Source organism: Polistes fuscatus, unplaced genomic scaffold (assembly GCF_010416935.1).
Source record: "Polistes fuscatus isolate 324 unplaced genomic scaffold, CU_Pfus_HIC Scaffold2, whole genome shotgun sequence".
Lineage (NCBI taxonomy): Eukaryota > Metazoa > Arthropoda > Insecta > Hymenoptera > Vespidae > Polistes > Polistes fuscatus.
The window spans coordinates 194,386-211,822 of record NW_025113096.1 but is presented as its reverse complement, the minus strand read 5'-3'; the positions used below and the strand labels follow the sequence as shown (position 1 = coordinate 211,822).

The 17,437-nt window shown below is 31.2% G+C and overlaps 6 protein-coding genes across 9 annotated transcripts; 2 read left to right on the top strand and 4 right to left on the bottom strand.

Annotated features, from left to right (window-relative positions):
* Positions 1-264: 264 nt before the first annotated feature.
* On the bottom strand, positions 265-693 carry LOC122517089 (small proline-rich protein 2H-like). Its single transcript, XM_043635449.1, has 2 exons — positions 632-693; positions 265-523 (listed from the first exon to the last, which is right to left on the bottom strand). The coding sequence occupies exons 1-2, from the start codon at positions 691-693 to the stop codon at positions 265-267; spliced, it is 321 nt and encodes a 106-aa protein (XP_043491384.1).
* Positions 694-1,632: 939 nt separating this feature from the next.
* On the bottom strand, positions 1,633-4,433 carry LOC122517078 (peptidylprolyl isomerase domain and WD repeat-containing protein 1). The gene is made up of 8 exons (XM_043635413.1): positions 3,964-4,433; positions 3,782-3,884; positions 3,510-3,706; positions 3,229-3,422; positions 2,807-3,144; positions 2,538-2,727; positions 1,886-2,461; positions 1,633-1,811 (listed from the first exon to the last, which is right to left on the bottom strand). Exons 1-8 carry the CDS (start codon positions 4,058-4,060, stop codon positions 1,668-1,670), a joined length of 1,839 nt encoding a protein of 612 aa, XP_043491348.1. The 5' UTR covers positions 4,061-4,433; the 3' UTR covers positions 1,633-1,667.
* Positions 4,434-4,799: 366 nt separating this feature from the next.
* Positions 4,800-9,993, top strand: LOC122517081 (CCHC-type zinc finger protein CG3800). 3 transcript variants are annotated; one of them, XM_043635417.1, is made up of 3 exons: positions 4,800-5,017; positions 6,369-6,622; positions 6,705-9,993. In XM_043635417.1, the coding sequence occupies exons 2-3, from the start codon at positions 6,380-6,382 to the stop codon at positions 6,924-6,926; spliced, it is 465 nt and encodes a 154-aa protein (XP_043491352.1). In that variant the 5' UTR covers positions 4,800-5,017; positions 6,369-6,379; the 3' UTR covers positions 6,927-9,993. The 3 variants fall into 3 exon arrangements, with proteins under 3 accessions (XP_043491352.1, XP_043491353.1, XP_043491354.1); XM_043635418.1 differs by lacking the exon at positions 4,800-5,017 and adding an exon at positions 5,106-5,210; XM_043635419.1 differs by lacking the exon at positions 4,800-5,017 and adding an exon at positions 5,616-5,706.
* Positions 9,994-10,304: 311 nt separating this feature from the next.
* Positions 10,305-11,862, top strand: LOC122517079 (RNA pseudouridylate synthase domain-containing protein 1-like). Its single transcript, XM_043635414.1, has 4 exons — positions 10,305-10,821; positions 10,936-11,179; positions 11,360-11,636; positions 11,712-11,862. The coding sequence occupies exons 1-4, from the start codon at positions 10,618-10,620 to the stop codon at positions 11,860-11,862; spliced, it is 876 nt and encodes a 291-aa protein (XP_043491349.1). The 5' UTR covers positions 10,305-10,617.
* Positions 11,863-11,885: 23 nt separating this feature from the next.
* On the bottom strand, positions 11,886-13,288 carry LOC122517080 (DNA repair protein XRCC3-like). Of its 2 annotated transcripts, XM_043635416.1 has the most exons (6): positions 13,131-13,288; positions 12,876-12,971; positions 12,771-12,785; positions 12,547-12,680; positions 12,207-12,419; positions 11,886-12,119 (listed from the first exon to the last, which is right to left on the bottom strand). In XM_043635416.1, exons 1-6 carry the CDS (start codon positions 13,171-13,173, stop codon positions 11,913-11,915), a joined length of 708 nt encoding a protein of 235 aa, XP_043491351.1. In that variant the 5' UTR covers positions 13,174-13,288; the 3' UTR covers positions 11,886-11,912. The 2 variants fall into 2 exon arrangements, with proteins under 2 accessions (XP_043491351.1, XP_043491350.1); XM_043635415.1 differs by having other exon boundaries at positions 12,771-12,971.
* A 427-nt stretch (positions 13,289-13,715) lies between these two features.
* On the bottom strand, positions 13,716-17,181 carry LOC122517076 (GATA zinc finger domain-containing protein 14-like). Its single transcript, XM_043635410.1, has 9 exons — positions 17,107-17,181; positions 16,834-16,925; positions 16,592-16,749; positions 16,259-16,477; positions 16,051-16,170; positions 15,733-15,953; positions 15,571-15,643; positions 15,043-15,485; positions 13,716-14,960 (listed from the first exon to the last, which is right to left on the bottom strand). The coding sequence occupies exons 1-9, from the start codon at positions 17,166-17,168 to the stop codon at positions 13,877-13,879; spliced, it is 2,472 nt and encodes an 823-aa protein (XP_043491345.1). The 5' UTR covers positions 17,169-17,181; the 3' UTR covers positions 13,716-13,876.
* Between the last annotated feature and the right edge of the window lie 256 nt (positions 17,182-17,437).

Here is a 17,437-nt window from a genome sequence, read left to right as displayed (position 1 = left end):
TGTATATAAATAAAATACATATAAGAAAAACGATTATTGGATTCGGTCCAAAAGTAGCGCGTAAATTCTTCTTTTATCTTTCGTCAATTTCTCCGAGCGGATTCCGAGAGTTTCATTTGAATATTTCTGGCATATAATTATCGGAAAATCTTTTTTAGATAACGTCTCTATGGAATGAAAAGGAAAATGTCTAACCCTTTTTTCATTTTTTTCCTTTATTTCTTTCCACTTGTCTTTTTGTCTGTTCAATCGTATTTTCAAAGATCAGCAAGTACGGGGATAACATGGTAATGGGCAGCAAGGTAGACAGGCAGGCTTTGGCGGCGGTGGAAGTGGCACTGGTAATGGGCACATTGGAGGTGGTAAAGGACAAGGACAGCAGGGTCCTGGTGATAAGGGCAAACAGCATGGCGGTGATGGACAACAAACAGGTCTCTGAGGTGGTGTGAAACAGCCGATCTCTTGAATTCTAGGCGGCAATATTACACGACATATCGGCTGTGGTGTCACGGGTGGACATTTGCTACAAAGTCATATTTTCAACGGTCAACTCGAATCGGCATTAAATAATTGATTATTATAACACGTCAAAAAATATGTTTCTATATTTAGATATTCTGTAAGGCATTACCAACAATCGATAGCGCAAATGAGATACTTCAATTCTTCCATGTCGTTCCAACATGGCGTCATCTCTTTTTTAATATTGCAACTCATTTTAATACTATTGCGAATGATTAATATTTTGGAACCTTTTATACTTGAATTTACAGTAATAGAAGTCTAAATTATAAACATCGATGAAATTTAGAGGAATCGAAATCTATAGAAAAATCGATAATCGATGCGTCGGTAAAAAATGACAGCATTATTTCATAGATCGATTATAGAAATTTTTATATAAATAAATTTTTATTTATTTATAATTTTACGTTACTTTTCCTTATTGTAAAGATTATACGCTTTATTTTTAAATCTTTTTTTTTCGATCAATAAATAAAATATTTGGAGTGTATTTACACTGTGTTGTTATATATATAACACAAGCCGTACAATATGCCTATGACCAATAAATCAACTGCTTATAAACGAATCATGTTACAAATCGCATCGTACCTGCCTGCAAAATTTCGTCCTATGTTTTTACATCCTGCAGGTAAAATAGATGAAATCTTTTGTAATTATTAATTACATTGTCCGTCTCCTTGCAGGACCTACAACAGTATTTTTTTGGGCTCCAATCTTTAAATGGGGTTTAGTAATCGCAAACATAGGAGATATTAATCGTCCCGCGGAAACGATTTCCCTTAGTCAAACCGCCAGTCTTATGTTAACAGGCGCGATATGGTCAAGGTCTTATTAGCATATTACATAATTACTACATATTTTATTATTATTAATTTCTCATGCATTTTAATTTCATGAATCTAAGCAGATATTCGCTGGTAATTAAACCAAAAAACTATAACTTGTTTAGTGTAAACGCTTTCACAAGTTGCACAAGTATATACCTTTTTGGAAAAGGAATGTTGTATCGTATGGAGCATGACGGAAAAATGATATAATGAAATCGGTTGGATTCGGAAAATTATCATCATCCATCGATATAAAAAAATCATAAAGAAAATAATATGGCATATGTAAATAAATATTTATTTGATATGAAATTATTTAACAGTAATACTGACAATACGAATATCGTCATAAGGCTTATCGGTCTTAGGATTTGTTTTTACTTGACTAATATTTTGTACTACTTCCATTCCTTTGACAACCCTTCCAAATACAGTATGCTTATTATCTAACCAAGGCTGAAATGTTAAATAATGGCAAGGTTAATAAAAATATTAAAAGTGATTGAATAACGTCTGAGTAAAAAACTTACTGTAGGTGTCAACGTGATAAAGAATTGACTTCCATTTGTATTTGAGCCTGCATTTGCCATACTCAAAGTATATGGTCTGTCATGTTTTAAATGAGATCTAAACTCATCTTCAAATTCACCACCCCATATACTTTCACCACCCGTTCCAGTTCCAGTAGGATCTCCAGTTTGTATCATAAAACCCTTGATTACTCGATGGAATATATGTCCATTGTAATAACCATTTTTAGAATGAACACAGAAATTTTCAACTGTCTTCGGTACATCTTTACCAAAGAGATTTGCATGGATATCGCCAAGCGCAGTATGTATAATTGCCGTGTCATAAATTTTTTGTACATTGCTTGCTTCGGTAAAAGATATAATATCTTCCTTAGAAGGCTTTTCATTGAAAACGTCTCTATCGCATTCTGGACTCTTTATATCCTCTGGCTCACGTCTTGTAAACATATAAAATCTATTTTTTTTATGAGCTGTACAAAAAAGAATTGGATCCGGTCGATTCATTTCCATCGTAGGATTTTCGGCAGCTTCCATTTCTACTGATACTGCTGCTGCAGTTTTTCTTGCTTTACCCTAAACATAAATATATAAATAAGCATAAAAATAAATAGGAAATTAAAAGAAAAACATCATTAAAGAAAAGCTATACCTGAAATAAAGCTAATTGCATAGGACGTATATTTTCAGGTTTCCCCATTATTTTAATACACTTGTTCGTATAAAGATTTACAAGTTTAACACCTAACATTGTACTGTATAATATCAAATAGCCAGATTCGTCGAAAACTATATTTCCTATGTTTGTTTCTGTTTTATCTAACTCTCTTTCAACAGCCATTCTGAAAAAAGTTTAATGTAGAAGTTATTCGAGGCAATCAAATGAGATGCCTCACATTACATATTAGTATTATATAATACCTTCGTCCAAATTCCATATTTGGTAATTGTTGCGTATTTTGTTGCAATTCAGAAAATCTTTGAAGACTTTCATCGAATACTCTGTACAATTTACCAGTAACAAAATTAAAAACTCTTACTTTCCTATCTCCGCTAAGAGATGCAAATCTTTTACCATCGGCAGATACTGCCAAACCACACGGATAAGTTTTATTTTTAGCAAATTCATATAAATCCGTGTCTAATTTTGATTCAAATTTCACACATTTTGGAAATTTATACTCCGTTTTAGGTCCTGTCCAATATTCCAGCATGCCCGCCTTATCAACTGATATGCATGTTTCATAGACGGTATTATACTACAATAAAGTTTAAGATACATATATGAAATAACATTTCTATCCACGTGGTATTTTAAAATCAACTAAAATAATAAGTTATACCTTCATGGAAACAACAGGTTTTGTGTGCAACTTGTCAAAAACATGCAATTGTGTACTAGTTCCTTGAGCATCATATATATAAATTTTATTTGAATCTTGCGAAGATACAGCAACCACAGCAATCGCATCACCAGCAGAATATATCCACTCGGCACAAAGAGGTACAAACTCTAATTTTATCATATTAATCATATCTGCAAATGCAATATTTGTATTATATAATGCAAGAACATTTTTTTAAGAATTAGCTTCGTATTTTATTAGCAAAAAGATATACCTACCAAAATTAATTATATCAAATATTTTCATAGTTTTATCCAAACTAACTGTACATGCATGTATGCCATTGGAACTTGCTGCCAAATATTGTATTGCCTTCAAATGAGCTCTAAAGTGTTTTACAAATTCTATCAATTCTTCTTGTTTTTTCCAAAACTTTAAATGTCCATCGCAACTAGCAGTAAGTATAAAATATGACCTGTATAATAACAAAAGAAAATTATTTATTTTTACATCTGGTAATTAAATTGTTCTCATTATAAAGAACACTAACTTTGTTACCACAATATGAGTTATTACATCTCTATGCATATAAGATTTCTCATAACATTCACAGGACGGCAAATTACTTAAATATACTTGTTCATACTCTAAGGCTGCAAAAATAATAATTAATATTTTTATTTATTAGGTATAGAAATTTAATATAAACAAACAGGTTATGTATAAACGAACCTTTTTGCTTTTTTTTTAATGGCATTTCCGAAGATGAACGATTAGCACCATCATCATCATTATCATCTTCATCCTTTTTTCTTTTTTCATCAGACATTATCGAAAATAAAACACTTATTCTTTATAAAAATTCCGTCAGTTTAAATAGCAACAAACAGCGCTACCAACGTGCACGCGGAAAATATCTTAACTATCAAGTTTTATACGTCGCATAACTGCACAAAGGCGATCGATGGGGACGATTCCTAAGCGCGATATTTCACCATGCGACAGATATTTTCTACATGTCCACATTTACATGACGGTGAACCAAAATGCATCAAAATTATGCACGACTACGTACGTTGATAAAACGATTATAAAAACCTTGTAAACAGATTAGAAGGATCTAATTTGTTTTCTGCGGTTTCTAACACAGTATTTTATATAAATCTATTTATTCAAAATAAAATATTGTGAAAATTTTCATGAAATAGACTCGCAACGACAATCAATTCGAGAGTAGTTTCGAGAGTATCGACGATTGGTCGAAATAGATTCACGAAATAACCATATTGTTTTTCGACCAATGACAATCAATGACGATCATAATAACGATGGTTTCCGACAGAGTACTATCGATATAGAATGATCAAATTAGATTCTTAAGAATAAAGAAAATTCTCATATAATATAATATTTAATAAATTTCTAATTTTTCAGTTAGTTTCGGTAATAACATGAAAAGGAAGTTGAGAAAATGAAGCGCTGCACCGAGCACGTAGTAGATTACGGAAGACCGATCGGTCAAAGTGGGGATTGGTGGAGGATGGAGCAGGAGGGGGGGAAGCAGCGTTCATTGTCGTAACGGGAGAGTTTGGCGGGCAGCGCAACGGCGATTGGCCGGTCTTCCTTCTCGTAGTCAATGGTCGCCGTAGCTGTTCGTTGGAGTATTCGGTTCAAGTTTTTACGAGAAAGTACTACCCAGAACTTCCATTGTACAGCGACTGCATTGGCGAAGCTGGAGAGAGGAAAGGATTCTTATCATTTACTTCATAACGTTGAATTATAAAAGGTAAGTCGAAATATTTGGTTTAACCGAAGGAAAAGCCGCGATCTATAAAACCGCGAGGGGGGAGATAGATCCCGGAGAATTTCTTTTACGGCGTACGGCTCCGCACGTGGTCCTATCTTTCGGTCGCTTTGCACCGCGCTAGAAGTTCCTTTTACCGAAGAGCGTGGTTTATCCAAAGACGATAGTTTAAACGGTAAATTCGTTTTTAAATCTACTAATATCATTAGTATATTAATCGTGACTTTCGTGAGCCTTAAATTACTTCCTCGAGTTCTCCTTTGGCAAGGCAAAAAAAGTGCAGTGCGGCGTCACTCTCGGATGCCATCTTCGCGCCGTGGCGTACCACCGCTCTATCGAGTGGGGGCTAAAGCCACGTTGTACGACTAACTATCATTTTTCGCTTATATTTTTAGCTTTTTCATTTTTTCTTTTTATCGGTCGTGCCGATTAATACACGGCCAGACGCAATTTTCTTAGTATAATATGTTGGCTCGTCTCTCTCTTTCTCTCTCTCTCTCTTCTTCGTCTTCTTCTTCTTCTCCTCTTCCTCCCATTCCCTCTCTCGCTCTCTCTCTCTCTCGTTCTCGTCACCACTCCCCTTCACCTCTCATCTCTTCCCTTCCTTGGTTTACCGCCGGCTACATGGCAATCGGTGCGATGTCCCGTACTGGGTTCGCTCTGCGAAACACGTGCGTTGTGTTTTATCTCTTTGAGTTTAACATATTTATATTATTTTTTAAATGATCCTATACGTTTCAATGGTCTTTTGACTATTTTTTGCAACATCGTTGATTAAAGGTCGTTGATCGGATACGAATGTTCGATAATGATGGACGGTCTTTGCAATGGCGAGCGGTTTCGTGTACTCTGACATATCCATGCTTTTCCCGTCTTATACGCGAGACTCTACAAACGTTACGACACGTTTATTCCTTTCGTTATTTTTTTTTCTTAATCAGTTGAAATTTCCAAATCGTTCTAAGAAATATTTTCTCCAAACGGAACGCATGCCATAGATGCGCGTGACCGCGCTTTCGTGAACCTACCTTATGATGCATATCTATGCCGACGTAATCGAAGTGGCTATATATACTCTATATATGAAAATAATATAATTAAAGTTTGTTGATATTTTATGTCAAAGGAATCGGTGTATTTTTTAGTTTCCAAATGTTTCATTTTATTATCTGGCACTTTGAAAAGTATAATTTTTTGTTTCGCACGAATTACGAACCATATAATAGATAATATGTAGAAAAGTAATTCTAATGTCCTCGTAATATGGTATCATTTGGACAAGTTTTTGGATAAATTGATTACACGAGGTTCATTATAATATACATGATTGCAGATCCATAAACAATGAGTTCGAACGCTTGCTATAAATGTAACCGAATGGGTCACTTTGCACGAGAGTGCACACAAGGTGGCGGAGGTGGTGGCAGAGGAGACCGTGGCCGTGATAGAGAAGGTGGATTTGGCCGTGGACGTGATAAATGTTTTAAATGCAACCAATTTGGACATTTTGCACGCGAATGCAAAGAAGATCAGGACCTTTGTTATCGTTGCAACGGAGTTGGTCACATTGCTAAGGATTGCCAACAAGTTAGTATACGTATGAATACGTATTAAAGTAGTTAGCGATCGGCGAGAAGAAAATTGAAGCATTTATTGTGTTTTTTGTCAGGGACCTGAAATGAGCTGCTATAACTGCAACAAAACTGGACACATTGCTCGTAGCTGCCCAGAGGGTGTAAACGATACTGCCCGTTTCGCTATGCAAAGTTGCTACAACTGCAATAAGACAGGACACATTGCTCGTAATTGCACCGAGGCAGGAGGTAAAATTTGCTACATTTGTGGCAAGACGGGGCACATAAGCCGTGAATGCGAGGAGGAGAGGAAGTAGGAGATAACCCAAATCCGTGCCGCTCGCTTAATAATAATGATAAGCCGTTTACCATCGTGCGCGCCACTACCGGGGATTGTAGCTAGGTAGGGATGTGCGGACGTTTCTCTCAACGACGACGCGTGTTATCGCAAAAGCGTGTTCGTCATTGCCGTTCGAATTTTCATCTCTCCATGCCCAACTCCCGGAGTTCTCCACCCTCTCCCAAATCTCCTTCCCCGTGCCCACCGTTGTTCTCTTTCACATGGATTTTCTTATAATGTCTTTAAGTTTTTATTGCTGTTACACTACACCACACATCCGCGCGCGCACAAAGTACATTTCACACATGAACACATCTGACATTTACACGAATACACATACACACACTATACGATGTAATATTATAAACATTCAATTGAATTAGAGTAGCGACATAAATCCTCTGTCCCTTGACCTTCAAACTATCTTGTACGTGAATTATTTCGTAATGCAAGATGTATGGATTTCGAAAGCATTAATGAAGTTCGCAAGGGCCATCTTAAAAGCTGAGTGACATTGATCAGTCTAATAGACTGTCTTATCTTCCTTGGTACATTGATATGGAAATTTTATGAAATGACTGAAGGACTTTACAATGTAAGAAAGGGATGTTATGACTGTGAGAGAATGATGGATAAATTAAAGTCGTATTCCTTTCTCACATCCACGCATCTTGTATTCGGTCCTCCCTCTCAAACTCTCTAGCTGAATCACGTTAAATTTCAAAAGTAATGGGAAAGGAAAGGAAATATGTAAACATGCAGGCCCCGAATGCATAAAAATAAGGTTTAGTAACGCCAATTTTTAACGTGTAAGGATGTAACGAGGTTCGCAGAACGATTATTTTTTAATAATATCTGCTTTAATAAAACTACAACATGGTTGTAAAACATGCAAAGTTAACAAATTCATAAATATACAATAGTGCTGGACCATCATGTTTTAAAATCTGCTAAGAGAAGCAGAACAAAGACTATTTGTGTAAGATTGTAATTAAAAAATCAGTATGGCCATCGAAGATTACTACGCTTTTTATGTATATATATGCAATTATGTTTATATATATATACATACCATATATATATATATATATGCAATTGCAAAATTCATTAAAAGTTCAGGCATTTTATATACATTATTACGAAAATATTAATAAAAAAAAATCACCGTGTTCGTATTTCCAAATGATCACTATGATCTCATATAGAAAGAAAATTACTGTATTAACCTTATAATATCCTTACATGTGGTGAAGTACTTCGTTACTAGATACATGTGTGTGTATATATATATGTGTGTGTCTAAAAATGTATATACATATATAGATACATATGCGCAGGAGCTGTATTTTGTACTGTAAAAAGCTAGTTATACTCTGGTCGTTGCTGGTGACTAATTCCGGTGGATCTTGTTTTTTACATCGCATACTAAAAAAAAAAAAAATGATATTTTCATGTAAAGTACTATATGAATCTTTTCTTTGTAAGTCGCAAAATGAAAATTCGTGGATACGCTTTACTTAATAACTTGAGCATTTAATAGAAAAATAAATAAATAAATAAATAAAAAATCGCATAATATCGCATACTTGATAATACATACTCAGAAGTTATAAAATTTCACACGAAATAAAAAAGAAAAGGAAGAAACGAAGCTCTTAGCTGAAAGTTGTTACTTTTATGCGAGTACAAAACTATAAAAGATTTCCTTGAGAATAAGGCATAAATGTAAGACTAATAGGTAATGATTTGTTTGGTGGTTATACAATGTTTATAAATAATAAGCAACGCTATTGGGATATGAATCAATCGAACTACCTAGTTCTTTAATTCTCCGTTTTATCGAACGGAGATACTCAAATTTCAATTGACGAAAAGATCGCACGTGGATCTGTATTAAATCTAGGTAGATTCAACATGAACATCCCACGCAAAATGCCATTTATTATCGATGTTCTACGATACGATATAAGTCGTTGTGTCATTAAACGTTGTTTCGTTGAGTGACACGAATTGCTGGGGTCATAGTGCGTGATTTGTACATGGAGAATCTGATTTAACCAGCAGCGACAATGTGTATTAATGTTCAGAAGCCAGGCGTGCCTGACTCAGTGGAACAGAAGCGCACCTTGTGCGTTGTATTACATACGTAGTACAGGTGTCCTGCAAACCATTTTATACACTTAACTGCTCGGGACTTAAACCGATCTCATGCATGGGTTTCAGAAATAGTGAGTACTCAGTGCACCAGTGCGTCTGACGAGATTTGGAGGATCAGAAAACAAAAATTATATTCTGCTATTGGACTTGAGTAACCTTTGGTGCTCTCACTGAATGTGCATTCAGAAAATTCTAATTGAAATTAATAATTGGTCGCTACCACCCCCTAAATATATTTTGCATTCTCTATCATGGATGTTTTTCATTTCTTTTTTTCTTTTGTATATTGTATATGAAACACAAAGATTGGGTTGTTAAGGATTAAATTTTTAAAAGAACTACGTTCTCGAACACGCGATTCATAAGTCATGATCATTGGTGGCATCAAAGGTTCAAAGGAGCATTAAAAAAAAAAAAAAAGAAAAAAAAGAGTGCGATTAGGGCACCTGCGCTTTTGTCTCTGCTACAAGACTTACGTACGAATATTGTAAAGAATACGACTGTTACAGTGTATGAACTAATTGGACCGGCGCACGCCCGGCCCGTGCCACACGCACGACTTATATTAAACTAATCTATTAATACTTAAAGGAAGAAGATGAAGAGGATGAAAGGAAAAAATAAATTACAAAGTAATAAAGGATTATGGAGTATTTGAAGTTATGTTTTTAAACTGAATTTTTGAAATAGAATGTGTACGGAGAGGCAAGTGCAGATCTTGTTTTTTCTGTTCCCTACACAATTTCATCTACCGATTCACCTTATAACTAGCGTATGCATCAAATAGCAACTGTATGATAGCCTATGATATACTTCATGTATTATTATTATTTATGTTTCAGTTTGAAGGAAGGATTATTTACTACAAATAAAATTTAAATGTCTAATTTCTTAGTTACCGTCCCCTTTTCGCATAGTTATTTCCGCGTAATTAAAACGTTTATTAAAGCTACTTTATTATATTAATAAATAGACCAAGGTATAAATTACTTCTTTTATTTAAATTACAAGTATATAGTTTGTTAAAATATAAAGCATATGTTGCTGTCATGGCTACGCATAGGTAAGAGATAGTAATCAATTATTCGTATGATCGTCGTTTCTTCTATTTTCTTTCTTTTTATTTTATTTTTTCTAATATTTCGCTGTATGCTACATATAAATGTAATATACCTATTAATTTTATTTTACTAAATAATCGAAAAACAACAGAATTTGATTATTGCATGGAATATAATTAAAACGTTCAATAAATTGTATAGTATTTTCGATAATTCTCGAAAGATTCCACCAATAAGAATCAACATTTAGATATTGCTCGACTTCGAAGTCGATCAACTATGTTAAATAAAAGTAATGTCACTGAACTAACTAAGAACTTTATTTCATAACAATAATTAAAGTATATATATAAATATATATATACGCGAAGGATTATGTCTCTCGTAGATGAAATTTTCACGAAATATCTACACGTTATAGAATTGTTTTAGTTCTAATGGACTACTAACATGTATAAGTTTTTCAACATATGGTTAATCATTACACTTGGTCTGCTAAAAATAATATGGAAAAATTTATTAGAATTGCGCATACCATATTACAAGTGGTACGATAAGAAAAATAGCGTATGCATTTTATATTCTAGCAATAATTTTTTAGTTGTTCATAAACCTTATGATATGTTTATAAATAGTAATAGTCCAGAGAGGAAGGTAAGCAAAATTGAAAGAAAGAATTTTCATAACAACCAATTACCTGAGTCATTTATTTACTCATTTGTTAATTATATATTAACTATGATAGTTATCTAAGTTTGAATATTTCAGAATACGCTTCAGTTTGTTTTAAAAGAAATGTTTCCAAATTTGGCTAACCCAATGTTAAGCCATGAATTTCATTTTGTGCACAGATTGGATTATGCTACAAGTGGCATTATTTGTATAGCATTAAATAAGCGTGCAGCACGTGCTGCTTCTATTGCATTTGAAAAACAACAAGTACAAAAATACTATTTAGCGTTGTTACACGGTCATGTAAATGATTCATTTATTATAATTGACAAGCCTATCGGTTAGTGTTTTATGTTATTATGTTGATATTTATCGGTTCAATTAAAATGAATGCTTTTATTAGTTGTACGTTATGATATTTTGTTTATATGATCTTAAAAGTTTAAAACTTTTCTATCGAAATTCATATATACGCAATGAATATATAATAGTAGAAATTATTAAATAAATTGCTGTTTAGGTGATGATATAAGAGAAATAGATGGAAATAAAAAAATGTGCACAAGTAACAGCTTATATTGTATAAAGCCAAGAAAGTCTCGTACTGTACTTTTAGTATTAGAATATGGTTTTAGAAAATGTAAACCTGCTACTAAAGTATTGTTATGTCCTAAAACTGGCAGAAGGCATCAGTTGAGAGTACATTGTGCCTCAATAGGTCATACAATAATAGGTGATTATACATATAGTGGAAGACAAGATGTGGAACCCCATAGAACATTTCTACATTCTTTCAGGTACTTCTATTATAGCCTCAAATATATAAAATACTAATAATTTTACAATTATTTATAAATATAACAATTTTTAAGGTTAATATTAAAAAATAATGTTGAAAACTTAGATTTAAGGACAGCAGATCCTTTTATATCTGCCGATTCAGCAAATAAATGGCAACCAACAAATATTATTAGAACATTAGATGAAAATATATTTTCTGAAATTCATGAACTTGCGCAATAAAAAATATTTAAAATTTGATATTATACATTAAAATTCTACTATAATATATATTATTCTACTCCCTTAACTCCAGACGTATGTATCTCATATTGTACAGTTTTGAGTGGCAAATAAGGCGAAAAAGTAGAAGCATAACGAATAGAGTCTTTTCTAAATAAATATATAGAATTAGTTATCATGCTTGACCATGTTATTCCTAAAGCAGGTTGTTCTTTAATGTCACAGTATTTATCTTTATTTTCTACAACTGCCGATACCTGTAAATTATTACTCTTCATATAAGTATACTTATATAAATTATATTTATAGATATATATAATAACCAGTATTTAGTCTTATGTTACCTGATTGAGACAGACTATAAAAATATCATTATTTTTACATAATTTATGTAGTTGTTTCCCCACAGTTCTTAAACTTTTAGATCTGTTTCTTGATTCATTATTCCATTCTTCCACTCTGTATGGAGCAGCTATAGAATCAATAATTAGCAGACGTATATTTTGTTTATTTAATAACATTGGCACTCTATGAAGCAAAGATGACTCTAAGTCTTCCTAAATTTTAAAAATTACATTTAAGTATATTACATAATTATCCCAGTAAAATGAATTAAAGATAAGAAACATATATCCTTAAACAAAGTTATATAATCGTATTCCTAAATAAATAATATTTTATTACAATAGTTGCGATGTGTTCCACGAATACGATGTCACCGTTTATACCGTCATAGTTTTTAATGGCATCTAAATTCTGAATAAATTCATGCATCCGTTTTGCTGGGAAAGTAGCTTCAGTACAAATATATATTGCACCTATACAGTTATTGACGATAAAATAAAGTGAAATTATTCAAATAAATGTTGATAAAAATATCAAATATTCTGATAAAATATCAATACTACCAGCAGCAAAACCACCTGCAGTTAAAGGTAATTGTACAGTTAGACATAATTGAAGAGCTAATTGGGTTTTTCCAGTACCAGCTGCGCCATAAATTTGTGTAATACCTTGACAAGGAATGCCACCATTTAATATTTTGTCTATTTTAGGGCAACCAGTTGACAGGAATTTCTCTTGCTTCTTTAAATCCCTTGCACTTATCTCTATTAAGTTTATATACACATAACAATGTAAATATATATTTATATTTTATAATTCTTTTTAATTGCATATAGCAAAATTATATTCGTCTAAAGATTATTTTCATTTTAGTTAAATCAAAATCGTAAAGTATACAAATATACAAATAAAATTATATATACCAGAATAGTCATCCATTATTTTTCTTGAAAACAAATGCAGCATATATACAAAAGCAAGTGTTGTGGTTCGAATGATCACAGAGTGTGTACATGTTAATACGTCCTAACACTTTTACATATGTGTGAAGATAATAAGTTTTAAAAAGTAATTGCGCATTTAAATGACTTTTTTTAATGGAATTATTTATAATACTCGTATCACTTCTATGAAATTACATACGGAGACTATTGTAAAAGTTATTATTTAGAAATGTTCGAAGTTTATTTTATTATTTTCTTTCATAACCTCTCTCATTAAAACTATCATTTATATACATTTTAATCATTGATTTATTTTAAAATTGATTCTATTAAAAACTAACTTAGAATTTGTTAGATCAGTTTCAAAGTTGTATTTTCGTATGCAACAATCTCAATCTGATAATTAAACTAATTGATATATTGCTAACGATATATTTCTTTAATAAAATTTAACGTAATTATTATATATAAAGTTTGCTAGTAAATTTTATTTTTATGTCATGATTAAATTTAATTAATATTTAGGTATGTTGGACTAATGAAATAAAGGAATTTTAGTAATCGTAAGCTTGTTAATAATATTGATCATTTAAGTAGCTTACTACATTATCCAATAGTTTTAAGACTTCAATAAACTTGTCAAACTTGTAATATCAATACTTGATATAACAAGATTTAAATAAAGCTAATTTTATTATCCACATTAACATTATCAAAAACATCATTTATAATATTATAGATTCTTTGCTGTGTGCAGGTAATCCACGAAATAGGTTTTCTGTTATTTGAAATCTAGTTAAAGAATTACGTTTTGGAAAATGCCGATCAATAAAAAAATCAATATGTTCGTTATTATCAATTGCCTTCATCGTAGCTAATAGTTTTTCTTTATTGTAATTAATTGATTTTGATTTATCAACTACTTTGTAGTTACTTTCTTCATTGGAATTACTATAACTTTTACCAGTGCTGTGACCTATATGAGTATTAGATAGCGACTTCTTTTTCTTATCCATTTGTAATGCATTGTTAACATCATTATTTATTTCTTTAGTAGACTCCATTTTGAATCCATTAGGCATTGTTCTTTCATACTCCGATATGGAGTTTGTTGATTTGTGTTGATCACCATAATTATTCTGTTGTAGCTCATCTTTTACCTTATCAATAGAATAACTAATATTGTCATATATTAATGAATAATCTTTATCAATTTTTGAATCTTTTATTTCTTGATCAAGCTCCGAATGAACTGTCGAATATTTTTCTATACCTTCAGATTCATCTTGCTGCAAAGACATGGAAGTCGTTGTTTTATTTTCATCGTAGGTATGCTTGGTGTCCAATTTCAAATCATTTAAGTTTTCATGATCATTAATCAATTGGGGTTTTTCATCCTCTATATGCATGTGGTCTAAATTATATTCAAGATCGTTTATTGTATTTTTTATTGAAAGATTTTCTACATTTTTATGCGAATCGTTTTGATACTCATAATTATTATCGTTTTGTAACAAATCAATGTTGCGTGTTGTATCATTAGCTGTAAAATCTTCTGAACAAGTATCAGAGTATATTTTGTCAAATTTATCATTTTTTAATTTAACAGTAAAGCTATCTTCAGTAAGTTCTTCTTGATTTGTTTCAAAGTTATATCGATAATCATAATCTTGCTGTTTTAAAATTTTATCCTGTTTTTGAGGACTTTTATTATACGATATTTTTTTAGCAGAAAATTGTACATTAGATCCACTTTCTTTAGAGTCTGTTATATGTGAAACTAGATCACGATCTGTGCTATTAATCATCCTAAAAACAGATCGCGTTTAAATTATTATATTATAAATTATACTAAACGATTAATATGTATAACTTGTATTTTCTAACAAACCGTGTATACAAATCCTGAGAATTTTTTATTGTATTCATCCAATGATAATTCCTATTTTTATCTTCATCATTTTCATGTTCGCTGTTAGTATAATCAGAAAACTTATCAAATTGTTCATGCTGTTCTTCAGATACTTCATATAAATTTTCATCTATTTTGCACTTATTCTCTGATTCTATTTGACTTGTCACATCGTTCTCATCAGTTGACGCAATTCGAACATTTTTATTTAATTTTGATCCTGGATTTTTAAACTTTGGTATCAATTCATCAAATGAAGAAGACTTCGTATCGTGTGACTTATTTTGAACATGCAATTTATGAGTTTGTCTCGAATCTATCATAGTTTCTGAACAAAGCAAGTCTGTTTGTTGATTTGCATTTTTACCGCTAATAGTGTTATTAATTATATCACCATTTAATTGAGATGTACTTAGTGTAGGCTAAAAATTAAAGTCACAATAATCTAACATCAAGAATATTTCGAATTATAGAAATAAAAAATAATGTTTTCTCATCTGAATTTACCAAGTTATCATTTTGTCCATCATTATGTTTTTTATATTTGTTAGTTGTATTTAACTGCACTGAACTTGTGGTACTGAAATTTATAAATTAACACAGATACAAAATAATAAAATTTATTAAATTAATGAGAAAAAATGATCTCTTAAGAAAATCTTATCATACCTTACATTCCTCAAATTTGTAAGTGATTGAGTTACCAAAATTTTATCTTTCTTATCAATTTGTAATTGTTTTCTCGTTTTGTTACTTAATAAATGTTCTAAATCTTTCACTTTTTCAAGTGCTTCTTGTAAACTTTTCTGCGTTTGTTTGTGCTTAGATACTTCTACAAATAATTGATGTTTCAAACTTTTACTTTCCAAGGCTAATTTTCTTTGTAACATCTGTTAAAGCAATTGAAACACAAAGAACAATTATCAACAAAATTTTGTCTTTTAAAAAAGAATATTTATTATTTAATACTGTGATGATATATTATACCTGTATATTTTCCTGTTGTTGCATTATTTTGTTGTTTAAATCAGAAACTTCCATCTGTAATTTTTCTCTTTCTATCAAGTTTCGATCTTTACTGAGTCGTAATAAATGTTTATTTTGGGTCTATAAAATACAATTTTTAATAAAAGATTTTTATATTTTCTTATGATCATTGGACGAATAATTTGTACACAGCAGATAAGAAACTCACCTGCAAGGAATGCAATTCATTTTCCTTTTCTTTCAATAAATCAGAGTTTTTCTTATGTAAGGCTTTTAATTTTTTATGTTTAATTTGAAGTATTCTCAATTCTTCATGATGTGAATTAATAATTTTTGGTAATTCAGCCGTAGTTCCCTCATAACGCTTTAATGCGGAATCTTGCCTCTTCTGCAATGCTTTTAACAACCTGTTTTCGTTAGCCAATTCCTCAAAAATAAAAATAAAATTGTATCTATTATGTTGATTATTAATTTTTTAATTGTTTCTTTTGCTCTGTGTTATGTTATTATGATCATATAATTTACTTCCATATACACTTACATTTAGATGATAATGTGCATCAGCAAGTTGATTTTGCAACTGTTTAATACGAAGCATTTTTGCAGATACAACTCTTTGAGCAAGAGTATTTTTATTTGCAGATTTTGCTAATACTGTACTGTTAGAACAGACTCGCATGCTATTTTTATATGATTCTCCTGTATAAATTATAGAATTATAATGTTCCAAATATTTTATTCATTGTTGCTTCTGTAGAAATATATTTTTAATATATAACGTACCAAGCAAAGGATGCAAACATTTTTTATTTGACGATGGGCATGTACTCCTACATAGTGAATAGCTTTTACTTTCTTCTATGTTATTTTGTTTTCTGAAAATTATGTATATGTATATATATATATATATATAAATATTTATATAAAAAAAAACTATACAAATTATAAATAGATATGAAAGATCAATATGAAAATTAAATGAAATGTACATATATCAATTTATTATGACACTTGAATATGGTATGATTTTGCCCTCTGCAAGGAATATTAGTTTACCTATCCACATTTTCATGAATATTCAGATGCAATTCAGGCAATGTGGGCACTTCAGTTTGCATTTTTCAATAATTGATTATTCGTTAAAATTGACATTTTAATCTTTCTAAAAACAACTACACAGTATCAAAAGAGAATCCAGTTAATAGAAATGTGCATAACTGTGTACGTAATATACTATCATTCATTGTTATGTTAACTGGTTACCTAGGTAACGTAGAATAAATATTTTCGTAATCAATGACGTAATCGGATATGATGATAATGCTAAGCTCAAAACTTTTCTTATGCATTAAATATGTTGGATGTAAAAATATATACATTTAGAATT